Genomic DNA, 22,451 nt, shown 5'->3' on the forward strand with positions numbered 1-22,451 from the left:
AGATATTCACGTAACATGCACTTATGAGAAGCCATTCTGTAATACTCATTCTGAAAATCTAAATTTTGCCTCAAGTGAAACAGCACTGCAGTAGGGTCATACCTCTAGTGCTGTTGCTCTTTCTCTGATAATAATTTCAATTTGTTTTCTCTTTTCCTTTTCACTTCTTCTTTCTCTCTGGGTGCTTCTCGTGTCACTTTTCTCATTTATTTGTTTTTCTACCTTCTTTCTTCCTGTGGCCATGTTTGACATGCAAAGAACAGATCAATGCAATGTAATTCTTGAACCGAGTCTTCTGATTATAACAGCAGTTCTCTCATAGCCAGCTGTGTTTTGGAATCATAGAATAGCTTGTGTTGGAAGAGACCTTCAAGGTGATCTAGTTCCAGCCCCCTGGCCATGGGCAGGGACACCTTCCAACAGACTAGGTTGCTCGAAGCCTTTCCAACCTGGCATTGGACATTTCCACTCCTTATACACTTGATTTTTGAGCCTCAGTCTTGCAAAGGGCTACCTGTTTCATAGAAGTTGGAAGCTGCATCTACTGAAGTTCTGTATCACTTTTATTATACTGGGCAATGTTTACCACCCACTTTAATGAGTTAGATTAATACAAAAATAGTTGCATATGTCTGATTGCACAATGGGATCATAGAAAATGATACCAGTGTAACTCAGTGTTTAGTTAACCATGTGTTTAGCAGCATGATTTTTTGTTTTCAGTCTGTTAAGTGTTGCTGTGTCAAAGTGAGTGCACATAAGCTTCTGTGTATTCATATTGCCTAAGTTAGGAGTTTATTGCCTAAATTAGTAGCTTACTCTCCACATAGTAAAAGCAAGCACACCAAAATAGCAGTTACATCCTGGGGACTCTGCTCTCTCTCCCCATTGTCTCTTCCGAGAGAAAGAGAGAATGTGGGACCTGTTCTTATTAAGTAGAGATGTCCTTCTCTATAAAGGAAGTGTATATATACAGAATTCCTTGTTCTTTTAGCTACTTTTTTTGGCTTCCTCAGTTGGAGCCAAAATTTGTCCCTTCCTAGCTGTTGGTTGGCACATTGTCACCTTTTCCTTGGTGGGGTTTATTTTATTATTCCTTAGCATGGAACAGATTCAAATGTTGCCATTCTCTTTGATTTTCTTGTGGTTTTTGCATTTCTGAAATCTTGGAAGTTTGTTATTGACATAATTAAACTTTCTAGCAACTGAGTTCTTGATACAACTGTGTAAATAATGCTTAACTTTCAAATCTGTCTGACTCTTCACTAAAACATACGTTGTTTCGTCACGACTGTGTAAGTTTGATTCATTGACAGAATCTTATCAATGTTGCTGCACCTTTCACAGAAACATGACATTCTGACTGGGCATTAGGCAGTTGGCATCAATGAACTGCACAAAAGATTATGTTTTAGACAGCAGAGGGAGCTCAGAAATAGTTTTTTTATGTTATTGTTGATTTTTGTTATTGAACTGTGTGTCTTCAGATTAATCCTGGCATCTCAAAAATTAAATGTAGAAAAAGGAAAAGGATGTTTGTTGATCACAAATATGAGATTGGTTGATTTTATCACTTTGTTTTTGTGAACAGGAAGCAATGCATCAGGGAATACTGGCTCAGCACAAACGAACCCAGGAGTGCTTGGAATGGGTGGAGGTGCGACTGTATTACCTGCCTTTGAGTACAGAGGCACTTGGATACCCATCCTGAATGTTACAGTACAAGGCAGTGCTAAAGCTACATAGTGAGTACCTCTAGCTTTTTGAAAATGTATGTAACAAGTATTTTTATTTTGAATTTGCTGATGTAAGGATTTCTTTTACTAGTGAATATTGAGGTTTTCATTTCACTGGTATTGAAGTCTATTAGGAATTTTCTATTTGTTGGTGCCATGAGGTGTTCTGGTCTTTTTGCTGTTTTTTTCTGCATGCCCTGGATTCTGATTGGAATGTCCCCTGGTTTTAGCATCAGTTGGATTTTGTTTTCCTACCATATTACCTGTATTAACTCTTCACTTCTAGGCCTCCCTGTAGTATAGAACAATTTTGGAAAACCTGTTGCTGCATTTTGTAATGGCAAACATGAAGGGCATAAAGCAAGCAGGACATCAATGGGAATGAAAAATAGCTTTCTCACACCAGCTTTACTGTATTTACAGTTTTTATTGAGCAGGATATTGTGGTAGATACTGGTCTGGTTGTCATTTCAAACAATGTATTGACTTATATACCATGGCTAGATTATAAATGCTCCTTAGAATGGCAAATTATTTTGTTATGAATTTGTACAATGGAGATGGTGTTCTCAGTTTAAAGCTGCAAAAGGCTATGTTATTTTTTAAATGGTGCAATTTTTTTCATGTCAGTCATGACCATTGAGGGACAAGTGCTTCCAAACCTGAAGTTATTTGTACCACCATAAAATTCTGGCATACTAAAATTCAGTGAAATCTGCAAATAGCCTGGATCTCAATATTTTTAGGGTAGGAACTCCTTTATCTGCCTTTGAGATGCAGAAATAAAAAAAATCATCATTTCAGTAGTTAATGTGTATGTGTTGACTTCTTACTCCATCAGTGGACATAAATGTTGTTTTAGTTTACCTGCCTGTGCTCAGAGAATACAAATTTTTAATTTGGTCAGCTACTACAACTTCCACTTTTCTTCCTTTTATTTTTCTTGCTATCTGTTCTTAACTGGATCAAGATCCTTGCAGCTGCCATCACAGTCTCCTGTTTTGTTCTAAACTTGCTTGTGTTTTACCCTTGGATACCTCAAGTGACTCTGTGATTTTCTCTGCATAATTTTTGCATTTTTTTTCCTTTTGTATAAGATTACAGAGTTGTCCCAAGCATTTCACAGCAGATTTTTTCTTCTGTCTTTTACTTTTGTCTGTAGTCCCTGTATGTAAGGAGATGACTTACTGTAATGTGTCACATCCTAGCACCAGTTCTCTTCTGCTGCCATTAGATTTTCAAACAATGGCCACATCTCATACTTTTACACAAGTTTCTCCACAGACCACTATGCCTTATCTTCCCCTTTACTTAAGGAACTAAAAGTTTTTAAGAGGAATAGACAAAATATTCAAGACTTTTCACAACCATTGCTGTGTAATAATAACTACTCATATAATTTATTCAGTAGTTAGCATTTTATGTCTTCAAAAGTAAAAGGATGTGACCTCTACAACACAAATATATTGTAACTATAAAACCTACTAATAATTTTAATTAGACCTGTATATATTTTCACACTTACTTGTATATAGAGAATGAAATGCTGACCATTTGATTTAGCTGTAGTTCCTGCTCCCCCAGATCTCTGAGGCAGCTATCTTCAGGAAATTAGAGGTAATAACTGAAGTGTGGCATGTTTGGGAGAAGGAAAAATCTTTGTGTAGACAGGAGTGATGACACTAGAGTATAAAAGTATCTTTGGTATATGTTAGCTGGAATATATAGCTTTTTAAACAGTAGTTTGTAGAGTAAAAAATGATGAAATAATGATTGTTGGGGTAGCAGTTAGTTTTTGTAACAGACTGTCTCTACTTGTATAGATGCTACTGTGTCAGCTACAATTTCTGTTGGATTTGTAACTCAGCAGTTCTTTATGTGCTTTTAAAGAAAAAGATGGGAAAAAAGTGGCAATGGGACTGCTGTTCCAGCATAGATGTTTTAATTGCATGCTTTTCAGCAGTGAATCATGTAGACATATCCTCTTTGTACAAATAACTTCCATAACTTCTTGTTTACCTATGCATGTAGGTGATGAGTATTTGGCCATGTAATATCTAGCCATGGACAGGCTTTTCTAGTCACATGGACTCAAAGATACTGATAATAGAATGTCTGGCTTGTCTTCAGATTGTTATAACTATCTTCACACTGTCATGATTTCCTGATGAATTTCCTCTGTTGTTCCTAGATACTTGAATTCTTTTGAATAAGTTCTGTTGCACTGGCTTTAAGTAAAATAATAATACAAGTAGAATTATTCATGAGGCTTGCTTATATGTGTTAGTGTATTTTTAGAAATATTTTTTGCAGATCTGTACTCAGGGTTTGTCCCCTCTTGGTTACTGCCTTATTTAGTAATTCATTTACTCTTTACTTAATGACTTAAAGGTTTTTTTCTTGAGTTGCAATAAGTCTTGAAGTATTGTATTTGGCACCTGTTTGTACACAGCATTCATTTGGAATCTTGTTTTTTATTATTGTTTTTAAAAACAGTGTTATTGCTACACACTTGTCATGTTTTCAATTTTTTAGTTTGGAGATGCTGGACAAAGTTGAGCCACCTACAATTCCTGAGGGCTATGCAATGTCAGTGGCATTTCACTGTTTGCTGGATCTTGTCCGTGGCATCACTACCATGATCGAAGGAGAGTTGGGAGAGGCAGAAACTGTCACTCAATCCACAACAGAGGCAACTTCATTACCAGCACAGTCTTCAGAACAGGATTTGCAATCTGTTTCTGACCAATCAGAGAAAGAACTAGGTATTTGAAAATGCAAACACTATATGAAATACAACAGTTTTACAGAAAGCAGATTTTAAAATTTCATGCTTCTTGCTTAAATTTATTGTTTCTTATTTATATATAAAAACTGTCAATGAAGTGTGATTTTGGTTTGTTTTTTTTTTAATGGAACAGCAATTCCATTTAAAAAAATACTTAGTGTTAAGACAAAAGCAGAACACTGAGATCTAAGGTCACAAGAAACAACCTAACTGACAGGAATGGAGTAATGACCACATTAAAAGAAAAATATATTTCTAGTAACAAGATAAAAGGAATGTTTTAATTGAGAAATTTTTAGTAAGAATGCATTATATAGAGGACTTCTTTAAAAGCAGAACTGCTGTGAAGTGAGGATTGTCTTTGTGGAACATACGATGAGTCTGTATAGGGGGGTCTGTATGTACAGAAAGACTTGTGTTTGAGCAGTGAGTTTGGGTCGTGCTCTAGGAAGCCAAGGCAGCACAGCTGAAGTTTGAGCCAAGGCACCGGGCGTGCCAAAAGGACCTGGGGGAAGCAGAGGGCTTTGCCCGGGAGCGGGGAGCTCTCCGTGGTGCTGCAGGGGAGAGAGAGGGGGGCGTGCAACTGGGCTGGGCAGCTACCTGTTTGCTAGGCCAGTGTTGTGAAAGAAACAGAAAAGTTATGGAGAATTATGGATACCACAGGAGAGTATTTTTGCTTCACTGCAAAATTTCAGTGAGTTTCTTGTTCTGCATTTTGGCACTTCTGAATGTTTATTTTTATAGACAAAGTTTGAAAATGGTTATATATACCATGATAAGTTGGATTTTGGTGGGTTTTTTTGATGCTATTTAGAAAAAGCATTGCCTGGTGATTTTTTTACCTCAGAAGTGTTACTTTAAATTCAGGCTGTTTAAATAATACTGGTGTAAGCATGTTTCTGTATGCACATATATCTGGCTGTGTAAACATACATACAAAAATATAGTTCAAAATATGCTGTAGTAAGCATTTTGTTTGTGATACAATTGAAAGTTATTAAGGGAACCACTGTGTTTCTGCTATAAAAAAGTTTATATATTTCTTTTAAGTTAGCAGAGCTGTCTGGGAAGAAATGGTGAATGCTTGTTGGTGTGGTCTTCTGGCTGCTCTATCCCTTCTACTTGATGCAAGGTATCTGGTCTTTGATTTCTCTTGATTTTTCTCAGTTGATATACCAAGCTATATTTTGAACTGACTTTTGATACTAGTCAAATTGACAGTTGTGAACATAAGTGCTGTTCATGGCATCTGAGCAGTCAGGTTTGTGGCTTAGACGGAATAAGTAAATGACACAGAAGTCTCCAGAACTCCAACATCAACATTTAATGTATTTCAATACAGAACAATTAACTGCATTTTCAAAGGGTTGCATTTAAACTGTTTAAATTATCTTTATTTCTTTTTACTTTGCTTGCATGTTTCAACATATTGAAGTGATTCCAGGTCCTGATTACTGCAAGTAAGAGACTAAATAATGTCTTGGTACTTGTTAGTACTATCTAATCTTTAAAGTGGAAAAGCTTTTAACTAGGAAATGACTGTGGTAAATTAATTGACTCCTTCAAAGAGCCTTTTGTAATCAAACATCATTTTCTGAAATTAGTTTAAAATATCTTCTCATATATCATTTATCAAGTCACTGAGAAGTAAAGTCCAGTTTTGTAGGAAGTGGTTCTGAAGAATTTTGTTGATTGGTTATGCTTGTTCTTCAATATTTATAGTGTTAATGGGTTTAAAGTATATGTTCTTATGGCTTTCAGTTTTGGTTAGCTGCCTGCTTCTGTGCTCTGTATTAATTCTTGCTGAACAATGTGTATTCTTTCAGCACTGATGAAGCTGCCACTGAAAATATTCTAAAAGCAGAATTGACCATGGCTGCACTTTGTGGAAGACTGGGTCTTGTAACATCAAGAGATGCCTTTATCACTGCCATTTGCAAAGGATCCTTGCCTCCTCACTATGCCCTTACTGTATTAAACAGCACAACTGCAGCTCTGTCCAGCAAATGTAAGTATACACATTTTTCTTAATTGTGTTTCTACATATTGTCATCTAAACCAAATTTTTTTCGGGATGTGATTCCAAAGACATGTAGCTGTAGTATTTGGCTATATTAAAGTAAGTTAGAATCTCAGATAACACTTATATCACCTGCTTTCCAGAACTGGTTAGTCTTGAAGCATTTGCTTGCTATCATTCTGATCAACCTAAAATTTCCTGAAAGATTCACATTGTTCAAAAGTTCAAATTCTGAGATCTGTCTACCATTGTAAAGATCTGCTAGGATATGTAATTAAGGCATTCAAAATCTGAAACGATCTCTGGGCAACTTGGATTCTAAAATTTTGGCTAGAACATCCTGCATTTGTGATGTTATCTGCAATTGTCTAGTGATGGTAATACTTGTGCATAAGTGGAAGTTCTAAGTTTGTTGCTCTTTATAGCCTGCAAAAAGCTGAATTGATGTGTTCCACATCTTGAGAGAATGTTGTAATTTATAATATGTGCTGGTTTAGGAAGCACTCTGTTTCTAACTTTGAAAGTGAATTGCTGCTTACTAAGAAAAGCAACTACCTGAAGAATATACAGATGAATCTAACAATAGAGCTCTTCATATAAAACAAAAATATCTTACTGTGGGAACAAGGACCAGCACCCTTACTTCAGTCCAGTGTACCAGCTAAGTGTATTAGTAATTTTGTTAGGAAGTACATGACTGAACTACGCAGATATCTATAAAAACAAATCAGGGAAAATCAGTTATTTTGTGTACGTTGCTCTCTTCTTTTTACAACTGAGTTATAAAATTGGTGTCCTGGAGTCCCATATTGAAAAAATATCATGATATAACATCGATGACACCATCATTTTCTGAGTGTAATGGTGGAATTGGTAGCACATAGTTACACACAATTGCTATCAGGTAGCACACAGATAACATTTACACACAATTACTATCAAAAACTGAATTGAGACAGTCTAATGCTTGTTTCTTAAGCATAAATATTTCAGTCTTGACATAAAATATATAAATGTATCACAAGCAGTGTCTAATAGTTAGAAACAGGGAGTAATTGCTGGATCTTTAACTCTCTAGGGCAATGACACTATAATCTAAACATAACCAAAAGTCTCAAAGTGGAGTATGTTAAAGCTAACACTGTAAAATTTTTTTCTGGAGTTTGTTTGCCAGAAGTTAGTAGTGGATTTTAAATTTAGGATTTTTTTCCCTTCTCTTTTCAATTTTCCTCCAGCATATTCCATTCAGGGACAGAATGTCCAAATGATTAGTCCCTCAAGTGAGTCTCACCAGCAAGTTGTAGCAGTAGGGCAGCCCTTAGCTCTTCAGCCACAGGGAACAGTTATGGTAAGTACAACTTGTAAGTGATCTTACTTTGCTTAATTACTTCTTCCTGCATCTCAGTGGGTTTCAAAACCAGGCTACGGATGCACAGCATTCTTACAAATAATGGTGAGCTGAACTATGATCCTAAGGGTTTAATTTGGAACAGCCCTGGACAGTAAAGTTATCTTATTGCAAAGAAGTCTTGTTCTTGTTTTTTTCTGACTTCTAGCTCAGAAGTTCTTATCCATTCCATTTGGAAAAACCTAGATCTCAGCCATGTTATGCATATGTGAAGGTTCGCTTAAGATAGACTGATTTTGTGGAGATGCTGCAATTAAGCTGGAGTACTTGAACCTTTTATGTCTGATAATAATGTGAAACTGAGAGGAGAGGACAGTGATCAAATCATAGAATCACAGAATAGCTTGGGATGGAAAGGATCTTGAATATCATCTCATTCCAACCCACTTGCCATGTGCAGGGACACCTTCCACTAGACCAGCTTGCTCAGAGCCCCATCTAACCTGGCCCTAAACAGCCCGGGATGGGTCATTGACTACTTCCCTGGGCAACCTGTTCCACTGACTCACCAGCCTCAAAGTAAAGATTTCTTTCCTCATACTGTAATCTGTTCTCTTTCAATTTGAACCCATTCCCTCTTGTCCTGTCACTACATGCTCTTGTAAATAGTCTTGCCCTGTTTTTCCTGGAAGTTCCTTTTAGGTACTGGAAGGCTGCAATTAGGTCATCCCTAAGCCTTCTCTTTTCCAGGCTGAACAATCCTGATTGTCCCAGCCTTTCCTCATAGGAGGGGTGTTGCACCCCTCTAAACATCTTGTTGGCCCTCCAACATATTGATGTCCTTCCAGTGTTGGGGACTGCAGAGCTGGATGCAGCACTCAAGTACTCATATTCACCTTCACCAAGACAAGCCTGAGCGAAGGAGAGATACTGAACTAGTTCTCTAAAAAAAATATATTCTAGTAGTGCAAACAAAATGTCATTTTAAAGCACTTCAGTAAAAATTGGAAGTTTGCTAGAAACACTGTCATTGTGGAATGATAAAAATTGAATGGCTGTTTGGTTGTTGTTTTTTTCGTAGCTGACATCAAAAAATATCCAGTGTATGAGGACATTACTCAACTTAGCTCACTTCCATGGAGCTGTTCTTGGAACATCATGGCAGCTTGTCCTGGCTACTCTTCAGGTAATATTTCCCTCACAGGAAATATTTATGCCTTGCTATTTTGCTATAATTTGGCTTTCAATTGCTCAGTGAGCAATAGAAGAAGCTTTGAGTCTTCTCAAAGCTTCTCATGGTGTACTGTGAATTGTCTTGAATAAGTACAGTAGCATTTCTCTTGAGTTCTGTTTGGCTGGAAGGTTGGTGGCTAGCTTGAGTACAATGTTAATTTCTTCCCTGCCTGAAAAATGATCCTTTTGTATTTTTCAGCATCTTGTGTGGATTCTGGGACTGAAGCCTAGTGTTGGGGGTGCATTAAAACCTGGAAGAGCTGTGGAAGGGCCAAGCACAGTAAGCCTGATTGTTTTTTCAGTTAATGATTATGTAGTATTTTCTATTACAATCTGTAAGACAGATTTCTGTCTTTTTTTCAAGGTTCTGACTACAGCAGTTATGACTGATCTGCCATCTATATCCAGCATGATTTCAAAGCTTTTTGAAAACTCACAGTAAGAAACCTTATCTTGTAATTAAAATAATAAGTGTGCATGAAACTTGACAGTGTTTTGATAGCAGTTATTTTTCAGGTACCTTGACGATGTGTCTTTACATCACTTAATAAATGCCCTTTGCTCCTTGTCTCTGGAAGCCATGGATATGGCCTATGGAAACAATAAGGTACAAAAAGAGTTGTTTGTATTTTTTTTGATGTTTTTATGAAACAGGCAGAGGACTTGTACATTTATTCTTTAAGCTAACTATTTCTAATACTAAGACCAGTAATACCTTTGATGCTCTGGATTAAAAAAATAAAATATGAACCAGAGAATGTCTTGTTTTTGATGGTTCATACAGTTACTAGATTCTCTGAACATCCTCACTGCATTCTTGTGCTTTTTAAGGAATATCATGTGTTTCCATTAATAAGGTTGTGGGTGGATGAAACTTTTAAAAGCCCTTGTAATTTCAGAGGTTAGGGGTGCTGAGCAGCACAGTATGTTCTGCGAGATGCTCATTTTCATTTCAATTTTCTCTTACAATGTACTTCAGAAAAAGCCTGACAGTTAGGTATTTAAAAACCCGATAAGTCATATTTTACTTGGGAAAACCGTAGTTAGTAATCATGTCAGCTTCAATAAACAACCTTTATCCCAGAAAGGTTGAAGACCCTGTGATTGTGTAAGATTGAATATATAATCTCCTAGTCATAATCTTCTCCCAGAGGAGAATTTCTGAAAGTTTGTCCTTAATCTGTTACACTGGAGATAATTAAGGCAGAGAACATGTTTTATAATATTTTGCTATTACAGTAGCAGAGAATTAATTTAATAACCGAAGTTTGTGTTTAAAATCGGTTAAAAATTAGAGTAAAAAATCATCAGAAATGGGAAGAGATAATGATTTCAGTGCAACAGTCATTTTGACTATATGTTGACTGAAAAAAAAAGTAAAATTGAATGAAGCTTATCACAAATATTTGCAGATAGTTTTTTTCATTCATCAAATATATCATATTCCTGCAGAGAATTTATGAAGAAAATTAAAGATAAATAATTAGGGTATTATGAAATGAAATATTCATACCATATGACTTTTCATGTATGAACATATGATTTTTCACCTATAATTTAATTTGAAGGGTTGCACGTGGGGCTGTTTTGCTGGGTGAATGTCGCAGAGCCGGCTGCAGCGAGGGCTGTGCCCGGGCGCGTTTGTGCTTGTTGTCAGCCTGCTGCCCCCGTGTGGCCGCTCCGCGGCACTGCGCCTGCCGCGGCAGCGCCCCAGCCTCCGCGCTGCGGAGCGAGCGCCACCGCGGTTTAGAAATCGTCCCCCAGCAAAATGCTCCCGCCTTGTCGCGCCTGCCTCACAGTCATGTGCTCCAATTCCATTTTGTTAAGGAACCATCACTTTTTGCTGTTGCTAAATTACTGGAAACGGGACTGGTTAACATGCGCAGGATTGAGATTCTTTGGAGACCTCTGACCGGTCATCTTCTGGAGGTAACTAATGGCTTTTATCACTTGTACTAGAATTCAGTTTGCATTAGTGAAAATCTCATGGAAATATGTTTTTAATGCATAATTTAAAAAAATTTCTAAATTATAATTATATATTTGGTTTAGGCACTTTATTGTTACAACTCGAATCCATTATGGTTTGGATTTAAAAGTGAATTTATTATTATTTTATTATTTATTGTAATTTATTTTTGCAATATTTTAATATCTCTAGGTAACTTTGTCTTTATGGTTCTGTCAGTCTTTATATGTTTTTGACACAGCAGTGTTTAAAAAGATCAAATAATTATAGTTCATATATTTGTTCTAGTTAAGGTAGTGCAAATTTACTGTTTCAAACAGTACAAATATCTAGGATGATTCTGAGACAGAATCTTCCTAGAATCGAAGCCAGGAGATTTATTAAGAAAGGGTTGTTTGTTTGTTTGTTTATTTTTTAATATTTAAGCTAACTGCTGAATGCTTTCTTTAAGAGAATACTGTTCAAGTATAAAAATGTCATAATCCTGTTGCAATTTTTTTTAGTATTTTAACTTCAATGCAAAAAACATACTTTATGAAGGAAAAAAACCTAACCTTTTTGAATTGAAAACAGAAAACAGATGATCGAATGTAACTGTAGTTTTAATTCTCCACACAAGTATAAAGGAGAATAAAATGTAAGAACAGGGTTTGTTTTAGAGTGGGTAAAGGAGAAGACTTCTTCCTCATAATTCTGAATGTATCAGGTACATCCTTAGCACCAGTGCATTGTTTCAACCAGTATCAAGGATTGGCCATGTCTTTTTATGGAAACCACATATTGCTTTATCTAGGAGAAAAAAATTAGATACTTCTGGCTTTAAAGACTCAAAGCACAGGCATCTCTTTCTCTTGTTTATTTTTTGCCCTACAAAACCATAAGGTTCACCATCCACGTCTTGAGACTGTTTTCATCTAGGAAGCAGTCTGTTACCCATGCAGTGCAGATAAGCTGTCGCTGTTTTGTAGGAAATATGGTTTTTGTAGGAAATACATTTTCTTTCAAAGTGTACTGCCTTATTTCCTTTTAAACCTAAGTTGTTTTGGTACAATGAGGAAGGAGGAAACATCAGGTATGATTCAATTAAACACAACCTGATGGAATAGCTTGTTCCCTGGTTCTGGAACTGGTCATCTGGACAGAATCAGAGCATGAAGTACTTCAAATTCTCTCTTTTTATTTTATATAAAGTTTTAAAAATGTAATTAAATCAGGAGAATGGCTATTTCTTGTCAACATTTTTAAACGTTAAGCTATCTCTTCTACACTGTTCACCTTTTCAATTTGGCTACTGGTTGATAGGACAATGATCCACCAATAAAAGGCATCAGCCTTCTTTATGATACTGCCTTGGACTTGACTCTGGGTTCTCACACCATCAGAGTGGTTGGAAGGGTGGGTGGGAATAAGTATGGAGTGGTCAATGGAACTGTACACTTCCCAAATTAGTGTGAGGGGTAATGCATTAGGTATAGCACACTTCATACTAGCTATCTAAGAAATGAATATGCACAATGTTTTTAATTTTTGTATTCTGTAGAAGCAATTAGAAAAGTTGTTAGGTTTAGAGACTTCAGAGACAAAGAGAAATGAAGGTATGCATTTGAAACTTGAGTTTAAAAATGCTCGCTATTGTTTTGTCAAGTTTTTAAAAGAATGGAGCGTGAGGTTTATTTTGTCTTTAATATGTAGTTACTTTTTATATTTGAGAGTATAGAAGACTACTGTCATGTTCCTCACTTGATTATGTTAAGCAGTGTGTGAAACTTCCAATTTTGTAGCTTTAGGATAAGTTAAACCTGAGAGTCTTAGGGATGTATTGAAGGGTTGTTTGGTGCTTTTTAATCACTCATTATGAGAATTAGAAGTTAGTTTATTAATTTTGGAAAATTGATTTACTTGAATTATATATGTAATTTTCATTATGTTTCCTTCTGTGTCTTTCACTGCTTCCTATTGCTTCCTTATTCAGAAGGTATGTCTATCCAAAAGATAAATTTCTTTTTTTACTCTGAAGCCAAATTTTACCATTTAGAGATTTATTGTATTATTCTTATACTAATGTATGTACATTCTAATATAATTAAAATACCAGTTTTTAACGTATTATATACGTTGGTTAAATAAAGGTGGCTTTAAACAAAACATTGGTGTGTTTTCAGGTCTGTCAGCATCCCAACTCCAGAATGAGAGAATGGGGAGCAGAAGCTTTAACTTCTCTTATTAAAGCAGGACTGACATTCAGACATGATCCTCCATTATCTCAAAACCAGGTAAAGTGTAAAAGCAGATGCTTTCCTCCTGCATTCTTAAAGCAACTTTGCTGTTGAGTATATAAAGTCTGTAGCTGTAACACTCAGATGTGACTATTGTGAACAACCACATGCATTCTAATAAACTATCCTCTTTCATTTTTCAAATACCTAAGAGTGATGCTTGCATATTATGTCCATTTCTTAGAACAAATTATGGGTCACCCCTATGAGTGCAAAACAATTCCAGAATGTTTAGTAGTATATATGTGATGCTGTGACAGGTAAAAATGTGTTGCCTAACCTTCTAAATTACAGCTGTTCAATCCATTGTTAATAAAACAGTCTAATTAATATTTTTACTGAGACTTATTGGATATTCTTTCCATGGTCCCTTGAGGAGGAAACTGAGTGTAGCCCTGCTGAGTGAGCATAAAGTTGCGTGACACTTTTTATGCACCTTTGGTAGCGTCTGTAGCTGCTTCCTGAGGAATCTGGAGAACAGGAGCCAGGAAGGTAGATTTTCTGCAAAGACCCTTTATGGACTGAATTTGAGCATTTAATGAGTGAGCTACTGAGTTAATTCATTGAAACTTTAATTTGTACTGTATGTTTTCACTCATGCATAAAAATGCTTAAGAATCAGTTAAATGCTGGCATCCTTAATATCCTTTACTGTTTACTTTTAGAGGCTGCAATTGCTTTTATTGAACCCACTAAAGGAGCTGTCAAACATTAGTCATCCTGATATCAGGATCAAGCAGTTGGAGTGTGTGCTACAGATTTTACAGAGTCAGGGTGACAGCTTAGGACCTGGTTGGCCATTGGTGCTTGGAGTCATGGGGGCAATCCAAAGTGATCAGGGGTAAGTGGTGGAAATAAAATTTTAAACTCATGTAAGATAAGAACAGTAGAAAAAAATTCTGCTTATATTTTTGTACTTTAACAGCCACTTCAATAGTCATAGTTTCATTGTACTTTTTGGCTTGTGAAAAATTTTACTCAACAAAAATACACTTTTTAATTCTTCTTAAAGCACACTTTATTTTACTGAATTAATCTTCAAAAAGACCAGAATATTATTCCACTCTACGTTCTCCTGTAGTCAGCATGCAGTATACACTGAGGAGTACTCAGTGTGCCATTTCATTTGGTCTTGACCATTTGGTGGACACGTCTCTGGTGCTTGCCAATACTTCTGTGTGAATCAGCTCTTGCTCAGTTTATCTATTGCTTCTTTTTCTTCTTAAATCTTCTAGTAGTCTCTAGTGTGTGTTTTCTTTTGATAGCTCTCTCTTTTCCTTGAAGCCTTCCTACCTAAATGCTTGCTGGTAGCAGAAGGATGGAAGATTATCTACTGGCTGTGGGTGAATCCCTTGACTTACACAATTGACTCTGTTGCCAGCAGAGGTGAACTTGTTCTCTGCCCACAAGGGAAAGTGAGAGATGAAGTTGCAATGAGGATTTTTGAAATGAGCAATGAATTGAACATCTGCCTTTGTAGCTGTAAGCACCAAGAATTATACCCACGCACTCAAACCACATTTATTGCTTTTTAGGTGCTAGTCAAGACTAGCAGCAGGATAGGTCATCGTATAACTCCAGTGTCAGTAGAGTTCTCCTTGGCACAGCTCTCCTTTTGCCTCTCTTTAGCTTTAGTCTTCTGGTCATATAAAACCTAAAGCCCCTTTAAATCCTTGAAGAATTTTGCTCTTGGACCAGTATTGTTTGCACTGTCAGTAGTACCTACCAAAATTCGCAAGGATTTTGCATTCTTGGTTGTGAGGATCCTCTTTTTTGTAATTAAGCTTCCTTTGGTAGTTGTTGTTTCCACACTTGGTGCAATGTGTTCCTGCCTGCCTTTTGATTTTCACTGTTGTTAGTGATGGATGAGAACCACCACAAATTCCTTCTCGAGACAGTCTTTGGATCCCATTGAATCTCAAACCCATATCTCATTGGCCAATATCTCAGGATGTTACTAACATCTTATGTTATATCTTGGTCTCTGCCTGCAAAGTATGTGGAATAATCTACTTCAACTACATAGCACTGTTTGACCACATCATATTAAGTAGAGTAGGAAAAAATAAAGCAGGCCTCCTTTTCCTTGAGAAAGAACTTAATTTCTCACCTAAGTTACAGCTGTGAATACAAGATGTAGATGCTGTTATTGTACTTAAATATTAACTTACTGACCACAAGACTTTATTCACAAGTGTCTTCCCTCTGATCAGTGAACATCCTGGATGCCAGGATAGAAGTCCATTTGCCTTCCTGGAGAACTGCTTTCCAGGCTTTTATAAATACAGAAAATGCTGTTTTAATAATCAAAACCTATACTTTGGTCACTTCTGGATTGTACAGTACAATCCTGCCAAACAAAAGGAAGCCTGTCTTTGAAGACTTTTTCAGTGGAAAGCTTCTGTTTATTTAAGCACAGATAAAGCCCTACACAATCTTAAGATTTCTCACTGAGGTTAAGTTTCTTCTGTTTGTAGTTACCTTTTCGTGGTCACCTGTAACACCAAGGACAGCTCCACAATTTGAAGAATTGTATCACTTACTACTTGTACGAGGGACTTAAAAACCTTTCATCAAGCACATAGTAATGTGGGACCTTAATTTGGAAAAACTGGTCTGAATTTGTTCTTGCAGCCTTGCATTTGAGGTTTAGAAAGTCAGGTTACTTTTGCATTAGCTCAGTACTTCAGAATGAGTAGTGGAACTATACTCAGATTCCCTGCCTCCTTCTCTTTTCTCTTAGAGTCCTTGCAGGTCACATACCACTGAAACTGTGTACTGGAGGGGGAACTGCAGCAGTTTTGTGTCTGTTTCACTTTATAGGCTCCTCTAATGAGTATGGTGGAAAGTATTGTGTGAGTCTATTCTCCATCAGTATAGTAATGATAAATACTTTCATCTTACATGGTAGGATGGATGTTTCTCTGCAGTCTTCATCAAATTAGAGCATTATTAGTTATTGGACCATTACTGTCCATGTGAAGTTTCTTGTGTATTCCTCCAATTTCTATATCATACTGGCTGTTACAAGACGGTGGAAATGTCCCACCTCTGATTTTGATTTTGGATTAATAAAAAAAAATAATTTTTAATTCTGGAATAGGTAACTGACATGTCTATAGTCTGAACTTTTTTCCCAGGATGTATATCCTGAAGCGCACAAAGTTTCTGTATTACAAAGCTTTGAAGTTATTTCTGTTGTACATTAAACACTGAAAAAACCCTGCAGTGAAATTTAAATGCAGGTTCCCTATTTTGTGTTACCTACACTCCACCACTCCTTTTTATTCCTTCATTTTGTCTCTCACTGAACAAGATTTTAGTTGTAAATGGCCTTGCTGCTTCTGAGAACTCCTTCTTGCAAACCTTTCAGTACTATATTTTTATGTTTGTATTCAGAATCTAATTCTGAAGGCAAGGTAATTATTAAGGATCTGTTTAAGGGTAGATATTTTGAAAAGTTTTTGTCTGATATAATGCAGTATTGAAGCAAGTAAGACTATGATTATATTAGTGTGCATCTTTCCTAAGAAATAAAAACAAATTTTGCAATCTGTTTGGCATACTTAAGGTAATTTGTAACTGCTGATACGAGAAACTCCTCAGAACAGCTTGCTCTTTGGAAGATTTTTATGTTTAAATTAAGCTTGGTTGGTTTTTTTTTGGGTTTTTTTTTCCCATTGTGGCTTTTTTCTAATGTTCTGGCTAACACATTTGAACTAACAAGCCTTAGAACTCTAAAACAGAGAAATGGACTTCACTATGTAAAATTGCTGAGGACCACTGGAAAGTCTAAACTTCCAACTCCACTAGGTAGTTAACATGGACTAAGCCACTTCATCAGAATTTTAATCTTCAACTTAAAATTATATCTCAAAAACCCATTTAAAGTGGTGGAAATTCTTCTCAAAAGCATTAATTTCATTTTTTTCTTTTTGTATTTAATAATGCTATCTCCTAAGGTATTGTATTCAAAATATTTCCATGCTCTTGAAGAAATGTGAAATGAGTGTGTGTGTGTGCTTTGTTTTTATTTTGTTTTTTTAAGAGAGTCCTTAATACGGACTGCATTCCAGTGTCTTCAGCTGGTTGTGACCGACTTCCTTCCTACAATGCCATGTACTTGTCTGCAGATAGTTGTTGAAGTTGCAGGAAGCTTTGGCCTTCACAATCAAGAGCTAAATATTAGCTTAACTTCAATTGGTTTGCTGGTGAGTTTTGTATTAACCTACAGTGATGCTGCTTCTGGCTTTCATTTTTGCTTTTCTTTTTTAATGAAAACTCATCTGTAGCCAGTTATACAAATGAAAACCACAGCGTAGCTTTTTGGGTTCTAACTGAACTCCCATGGTATCATTTGGAATCATAGGTAAATTGAGAGAGCACATCTTACCTTTAATCTCCATGATTCCTGCCTTACTGAAAGAAATAGTATTGCATTGTAAGCATGTTCATCAGTATCTTATTTTAAATACATTTTTTTTACAAAAAAATGTATTAAAATGATTAATTAATTCTTCATAATGGGAACCTAAAAGCTGAGAAAGAAGAGTAATGTTTGGACCTTGCAATATTTATGTGCTGATCTTATTTCACCAGTGTAGGGAAATTAATATCTTGATGTACTTTGCAAAATACTATGTGAAAATAAGAGACAATTTATTCCATGAACACTAAAGCATTACCCTATTTTTACTGTACAACACCATATGTCTTATTTATTTTGTAGTGGAATATTTCAGATTATTTTTTCCAAAGAGGTGAAATAATTGAAAAGGAGCTAAACAAAGAAGAAGCAGTGTTGCAGAAACAGGCAGAAGAAAAGGGGGTGTTGCTGAACAGACCTTTCCATCCTGCATCACCATTTGACTGTCTTTGGTTATGCCTGTATGCCAAACTTGGAGAGCTGTGTGTGGATCCCCGACCTGCAGTTAGAAAGAGTGCTGGGCAGACACTGTTTTCTACTATTGGTGCTCATGGAACTTTACTGCAACATTCAACGTGGCACACAGTAATATGGAAGGTATGATGTGTAAGCTTCCTCTGAAGGTTTTGTAAAGAGCACTTACCTTTTATTAACCATTGACCACTATCACTTAGATAATTTCTTTAGACTTAAAAGATAATATAAGGTGGCAGAAATCTAATCTCTTGGGTTTTGGGAATGCTTTTTTACACTTCGTCTTCTTTGGCCTTTAAAGCCTCTTCTAAAATACAATTTTAAGATCCTAATTATTTTTTACTCAGGAGTTTGATAAAAAGATGGCATCCTTCCTATAGGAATGACTTATCTTTTGTGTGAAAATGGAGATGTTTGAGGGTCATGTGACTGGGCTGATCTGGTATTAGGTGGGGTCTTGCTTTGCATTCTGTTTTGGATCTATCAAATGCTGTGTTCTAAGTCATGATCATGTTTGTTGTGCTTTATGGAAAGTTTAAGCTATATTTGAGTCTCCCTGTTGTACCTATGAAATGTCTGAGATCCACTGGTTTTGGTGTTCTCTTAGTGCTGACACTCTTCGTGGTGGGTTTGAGTGTCCTATTTCCAGCCCTTCTCAAGTGGCCATCAGTTAATCTTGACTGCTGGGGAGACTGTTTAGAACAAGGGAATTTTCAGGGTGACATAGTGATGGAAAGGATAATGAAAGAATTACTGTTTTTTGTTGGTTTGCTATGAATGCAACTATGTTATTTGAAAAGTTGCATTTTTCCTCTTTTTTTCTGGCTATTACAGGTTTTATTTCACCTGTTGGATAGGGTTCGAGAATCTTCTACGACAGCTGACAAAGAGAAGATTGAATCAGGAGGAGGCAACATTCTCATTCATCATTCAAGGGATACAGCTGAGAAACAGTGGGCTGAGACATGGGTATTAACACTGGCTGGAGTTGCAAGGATATTTAACACTAGGAGATACTTACTGCAGCCTCTAGGTAAAATTTATAGATATTTAAAGACACAATGATAAACTTTTTGCTTTTGCATGTTCTTTTCAGTTAATGTTCTGGGCAAGAAGCTTAATCTTAGCTCAGAAATGTTTTTTGTTATGTCACCTCAAATGCTATGAAAATTATGGAGTTATTAAATGATGCTTCATAGAGCCAAAAATTGTAACTACAGTTTCTCTTCTTTATCACAGTACTTGAGATTAAATCTCAGTAGTCACAATTCAGTCCCAGTTCTGGGTGCTAAATAGCTTTACATTATAGTAGACTGATAACAATAATACTTCGTCTTTTCTTTGTTCTTGTCAGAACATGCTTTTCCTTTTATCTGTCTAAGGGAATGCAACACTTGCCTGGAACTCTTCTGTGTCAGCAGTGTGTCAAATTTAAAAGTACTCTGAGAACATAAAGAGAACTTACCTGTAAAGTCAGTGGCATATTGAACATTTACATTGTTCAGCTGCATGTAGTAATATTTTACAATAGCTTGGTAATTTCTACAAGGAAAAAGCGCAGAAGGAATAGAGAATGTATAGCTTATAAAGAAAAGTTCTTGTTAGATTAATCTATCTTCAGCATCCTATAGTATGCAATTAATGTATATTAACTGGATATAAGTTGTGTTGTATTTAATTTTGGTCATTTGTGATACAGGTATCAACAAATTAACAGCTCGTAAGTGTATCAGTCATTTCCAGAAATGTAGTAGAATTTAGGCTATATTAAATTTGAGATAAAACTGAAAAAAAAATTAGAACTACTTTAATTATTCAAATCTTGTAATTAGTAATATTGAAAATTGAAGGTTAAGGCTAAATTTAATGAAAAACTCAAATGCCTCAAATGAAATCTTTCCACAGTACAATTATCAGAGCATTTTAAAATCAATTCTTTATAAATGCATTGGATGAGTAATTGCATTAATTTGACCCTTAATTCCTTCTGTGGGCTTAACCCTTCTTGAAGTCAACAGGCATCTGGTATGTTTAGGAATAAATCTGGTTTACTATACTGAATGAAGAAGATATATTTTACTGGTATGGGATGTGGTATGTGATTTTTTGCTAGCAAATTTAGCATGAACATAGGTATATTGTTTCATTCTTCATATTTATGTGTTTCTTTGTCACATTCATTCTTTCAGCTTATGGTTGAACTGATATAAAAGTCATTCAAGTGGCTGCTTAATCTCTTGAAATTTCTGTGTATTAGACTAACAAGTACATGAGTAGCCTTTTAGAGAGGCAGGGTGGGTGGGAATGGAAATAGGAAGCAAGTTCCAAATTGATTTTTTCCCTCCTCTTTTTAAATAGGAGACTTTTCCCAAGCCTGGGATGTTCTTCTTGATCACATCCAGTCAGCAGCACTTAGCAAAAATAATGAAGTTTCCTTGGCTGCTCTGAAAAGCTTCCAGGAAATCCTACAAATTGTTTCTCCTGTTCGAGACTCTGAGAAGCCTGAGACACCACCTGCAATCAATGTTTCTGTACCATTGGTGGTAGGGACAACTACTGCCACTAGTCTTGGCAGATCATTCATGAGAACTGACTCCATAGGAGAAAGAATAGGAAGATATAATGGATCTGAACCTCCTGTAATAACAGATGAGATTGAAGATTTGAATCTCTGGTGGGCAGCCTGGAACAGCTGGTATAGGATTGGATCAGAAAGTACAAGGCCTCCCATTACTTGTGATAAATTGACTTTCATTCCCAGCCAGCCTTTTCTTACAGCTTTAATTCAAATATTCCCAGCTCTTTACCAACACATCAAAACTGGTTTCAGCATGGATGATCTCCAAAAGCTGGGTGTCATTTTGCACGGTGCTGTTTCAGTTCCAATCAGTTCAGATGCTTCCCCTTTCATCCTTCCATCTTACACTGAAGCAGTTCTGACAAGTTTACAGGAAGCAGTTCTTACAGCTTTAGATGTTTTACAAAAGGTAATAATGCAACTTCTAGTGTGTGAAAGGTAAACCACAGTGTGTGCTACTTCTGCTCTGTAGAACTATAATGGGGTTATTTAAACATGATTTTAAAAATTATCTATAATTGCACAATCAGGTCTCCATTCCTGCTGCAAAGGGGATGCTCTGCATTGAAAGGAATACTGTAGTCTTTATGAAATGTGCTTCTGCTTGATTGCAGAAGTGCCTTAATTGTTGTGCTGTGTTTGTAGCCATTCACATGTCCATCTAATATTGAAGTACTGTTGATGTTGATACTGAAGGTCTGTACATGGAGGAACAGTCCCACAAACTGTTCCATATAATGTCCAGGTGCTGCCATGAACAGTCTAGAAAGAACAGTGATTATGACAACTTATAGTTTACGCAAAGCATAAAATATAGAAGGTTCTCTGGCAGATTACCTATATTCTTGCCTCTTATTAATCAGTTATTTAAGGAAAATGCTGCATCTCTGCTTAAGAAATTCTTACAATAGAACTCATGTTCGGAGAGCACCTTCAAGCAAGTAAATCTATAAACAACAAATGAGGGTGCTCTTTCTCTGGAAGCAAAAAAAAAAATAGTACTGCTTACTTCTTTTTTTTTGTAGTTGTAAAATACCTCCTTGCAAAATTCAGTGCTCATTCACAAAACTTATTTATTCAAAAGAAGCAGAGTTGATAATGAATTAAATAATGCATTTATATTCAGCTCTACTTTAAAAAAAAACACCATGCCAAAAATCAAACTTACTTGGGAAATGCCAGAATTAAAATATCCACATGACCTGACTTCATTTCCTTTGGGCTTTCATGTTAGTACTTTGCTTAACTGTGTGGCCATATATCCCCCCCTGCTGCTGTCAGGATCCTGCCCCATTTAGCTCATGGAACACATGGTGGCTGCCAAATGAACAGCAATTCAGTGTCTTTTCTCTTTTTATTGTGAGCTGATTAATCTCAAACATATGCAAGCAAAGTAGAATAATTACCTTGCAGCCATTCCTTTAGCTGATGGTTTTAACAAATATTCATTTATCTATTTTGAAAACATGGGTATAAGAATAGCATCATAAAAAGGCTTGTGTTGGAAGCAGCCTTAAAGATCATCTAGTTCCAACCACCTCTGCCTCTAGTTCACTCCACCTCTGAAATGCTGTGGAGTGAATTAATTTGTTAAAATTTCAAT

General features: G+C 36.2%; 1 protein-coding gene across 4 annotated transcripts in view; it reads left to right on the plus strand.

Annotated features, from left to right (window-relative positions):
• The window catches only part of MON2 (MON2 homolog, regulator of endosome-to-Golgi trafficking), a 66,126-nt gene that overhangs the window by 25,177 nt on the left and 18,498 nt on the right, over positions 1-22,451 (plus strand). For 2 of the 4 annotated variants that reach the window (XM_039726771.1, XM_039726773.1), the window contains exons 11-27: positions 1,592-1,745; positions 4,272-4,501; positions 5,575-5,656; positions 6,351-6,532; positions 7,780-7,892; positions 8,974-9,078; positions 9,325-9,405; positions 9,490-9,563; positions 9,642-9,732; positions 10,953-11,054; positions 13,067-13,069; positions 13,257-13,367; positions 14,036-14,211; positions 17,419-17,581; positions 18,100-18,393; positions 19,105-19,303; positions 20,629-21,257. In XM_039726771.1, the coding sequence (XP_039582705.1) occupies positions 1,592-1,745; positions 4,272-4,501; positions 5,575-5,656; positions 6,351-6,532; positions 7,780-7,892; positions 8,974-9,078; positions 9,325-9,405; positions 9,490-9,563; positions 9,642-9,732; positions 10,953-11,054; positions 13,067-13,069; positions 13,257-13,367; positions 14,036-14,211; positions 17,419-17,581; positions 18,100-18,393; positions 19,105-19,303; positions 20,629-21,257 (2,789 nt within the window). The remainder of the gene's footprint in view (positions 1-1,591; positions 1,746-4,271; positions 4,502-5,574; positions 5,657-6,350; positions 6,533-7,779; positions 7,893-8,973; positions 9,079-9,324; positions 9,406-9,489; positions 9,564-9,641; positions 9,733-10,952; positions 11,055-13,066; positions 13,070-13,256; positions 13,368-14,035; positions 14,212-17,418; positions 17,582-18,099; positions 18,394-19,104; positions 19,304-20,628; positions 21,258-22,451) is intronic. The other 2 variants (XM_039726772.1, XM_039726774.1) reach the window with 1 other exon arrangement.

Source organism: Passer montanus, unplaced genomic scaffold (genome assembly GCF_014805655.1).
Source record: "Passer montanus isolate IOZ18808 unplaced genomic scaffold, ASM1480565v1 scaffold6, whole genome shotgun sequence".
In the NCBI taxonomy this organism is placed as follows: domain Eukaryota; kingdom Metazoa; phylum Chordata; class Aves; order Passeriformes; family Passeridae; genus Passer; species Passer montanus.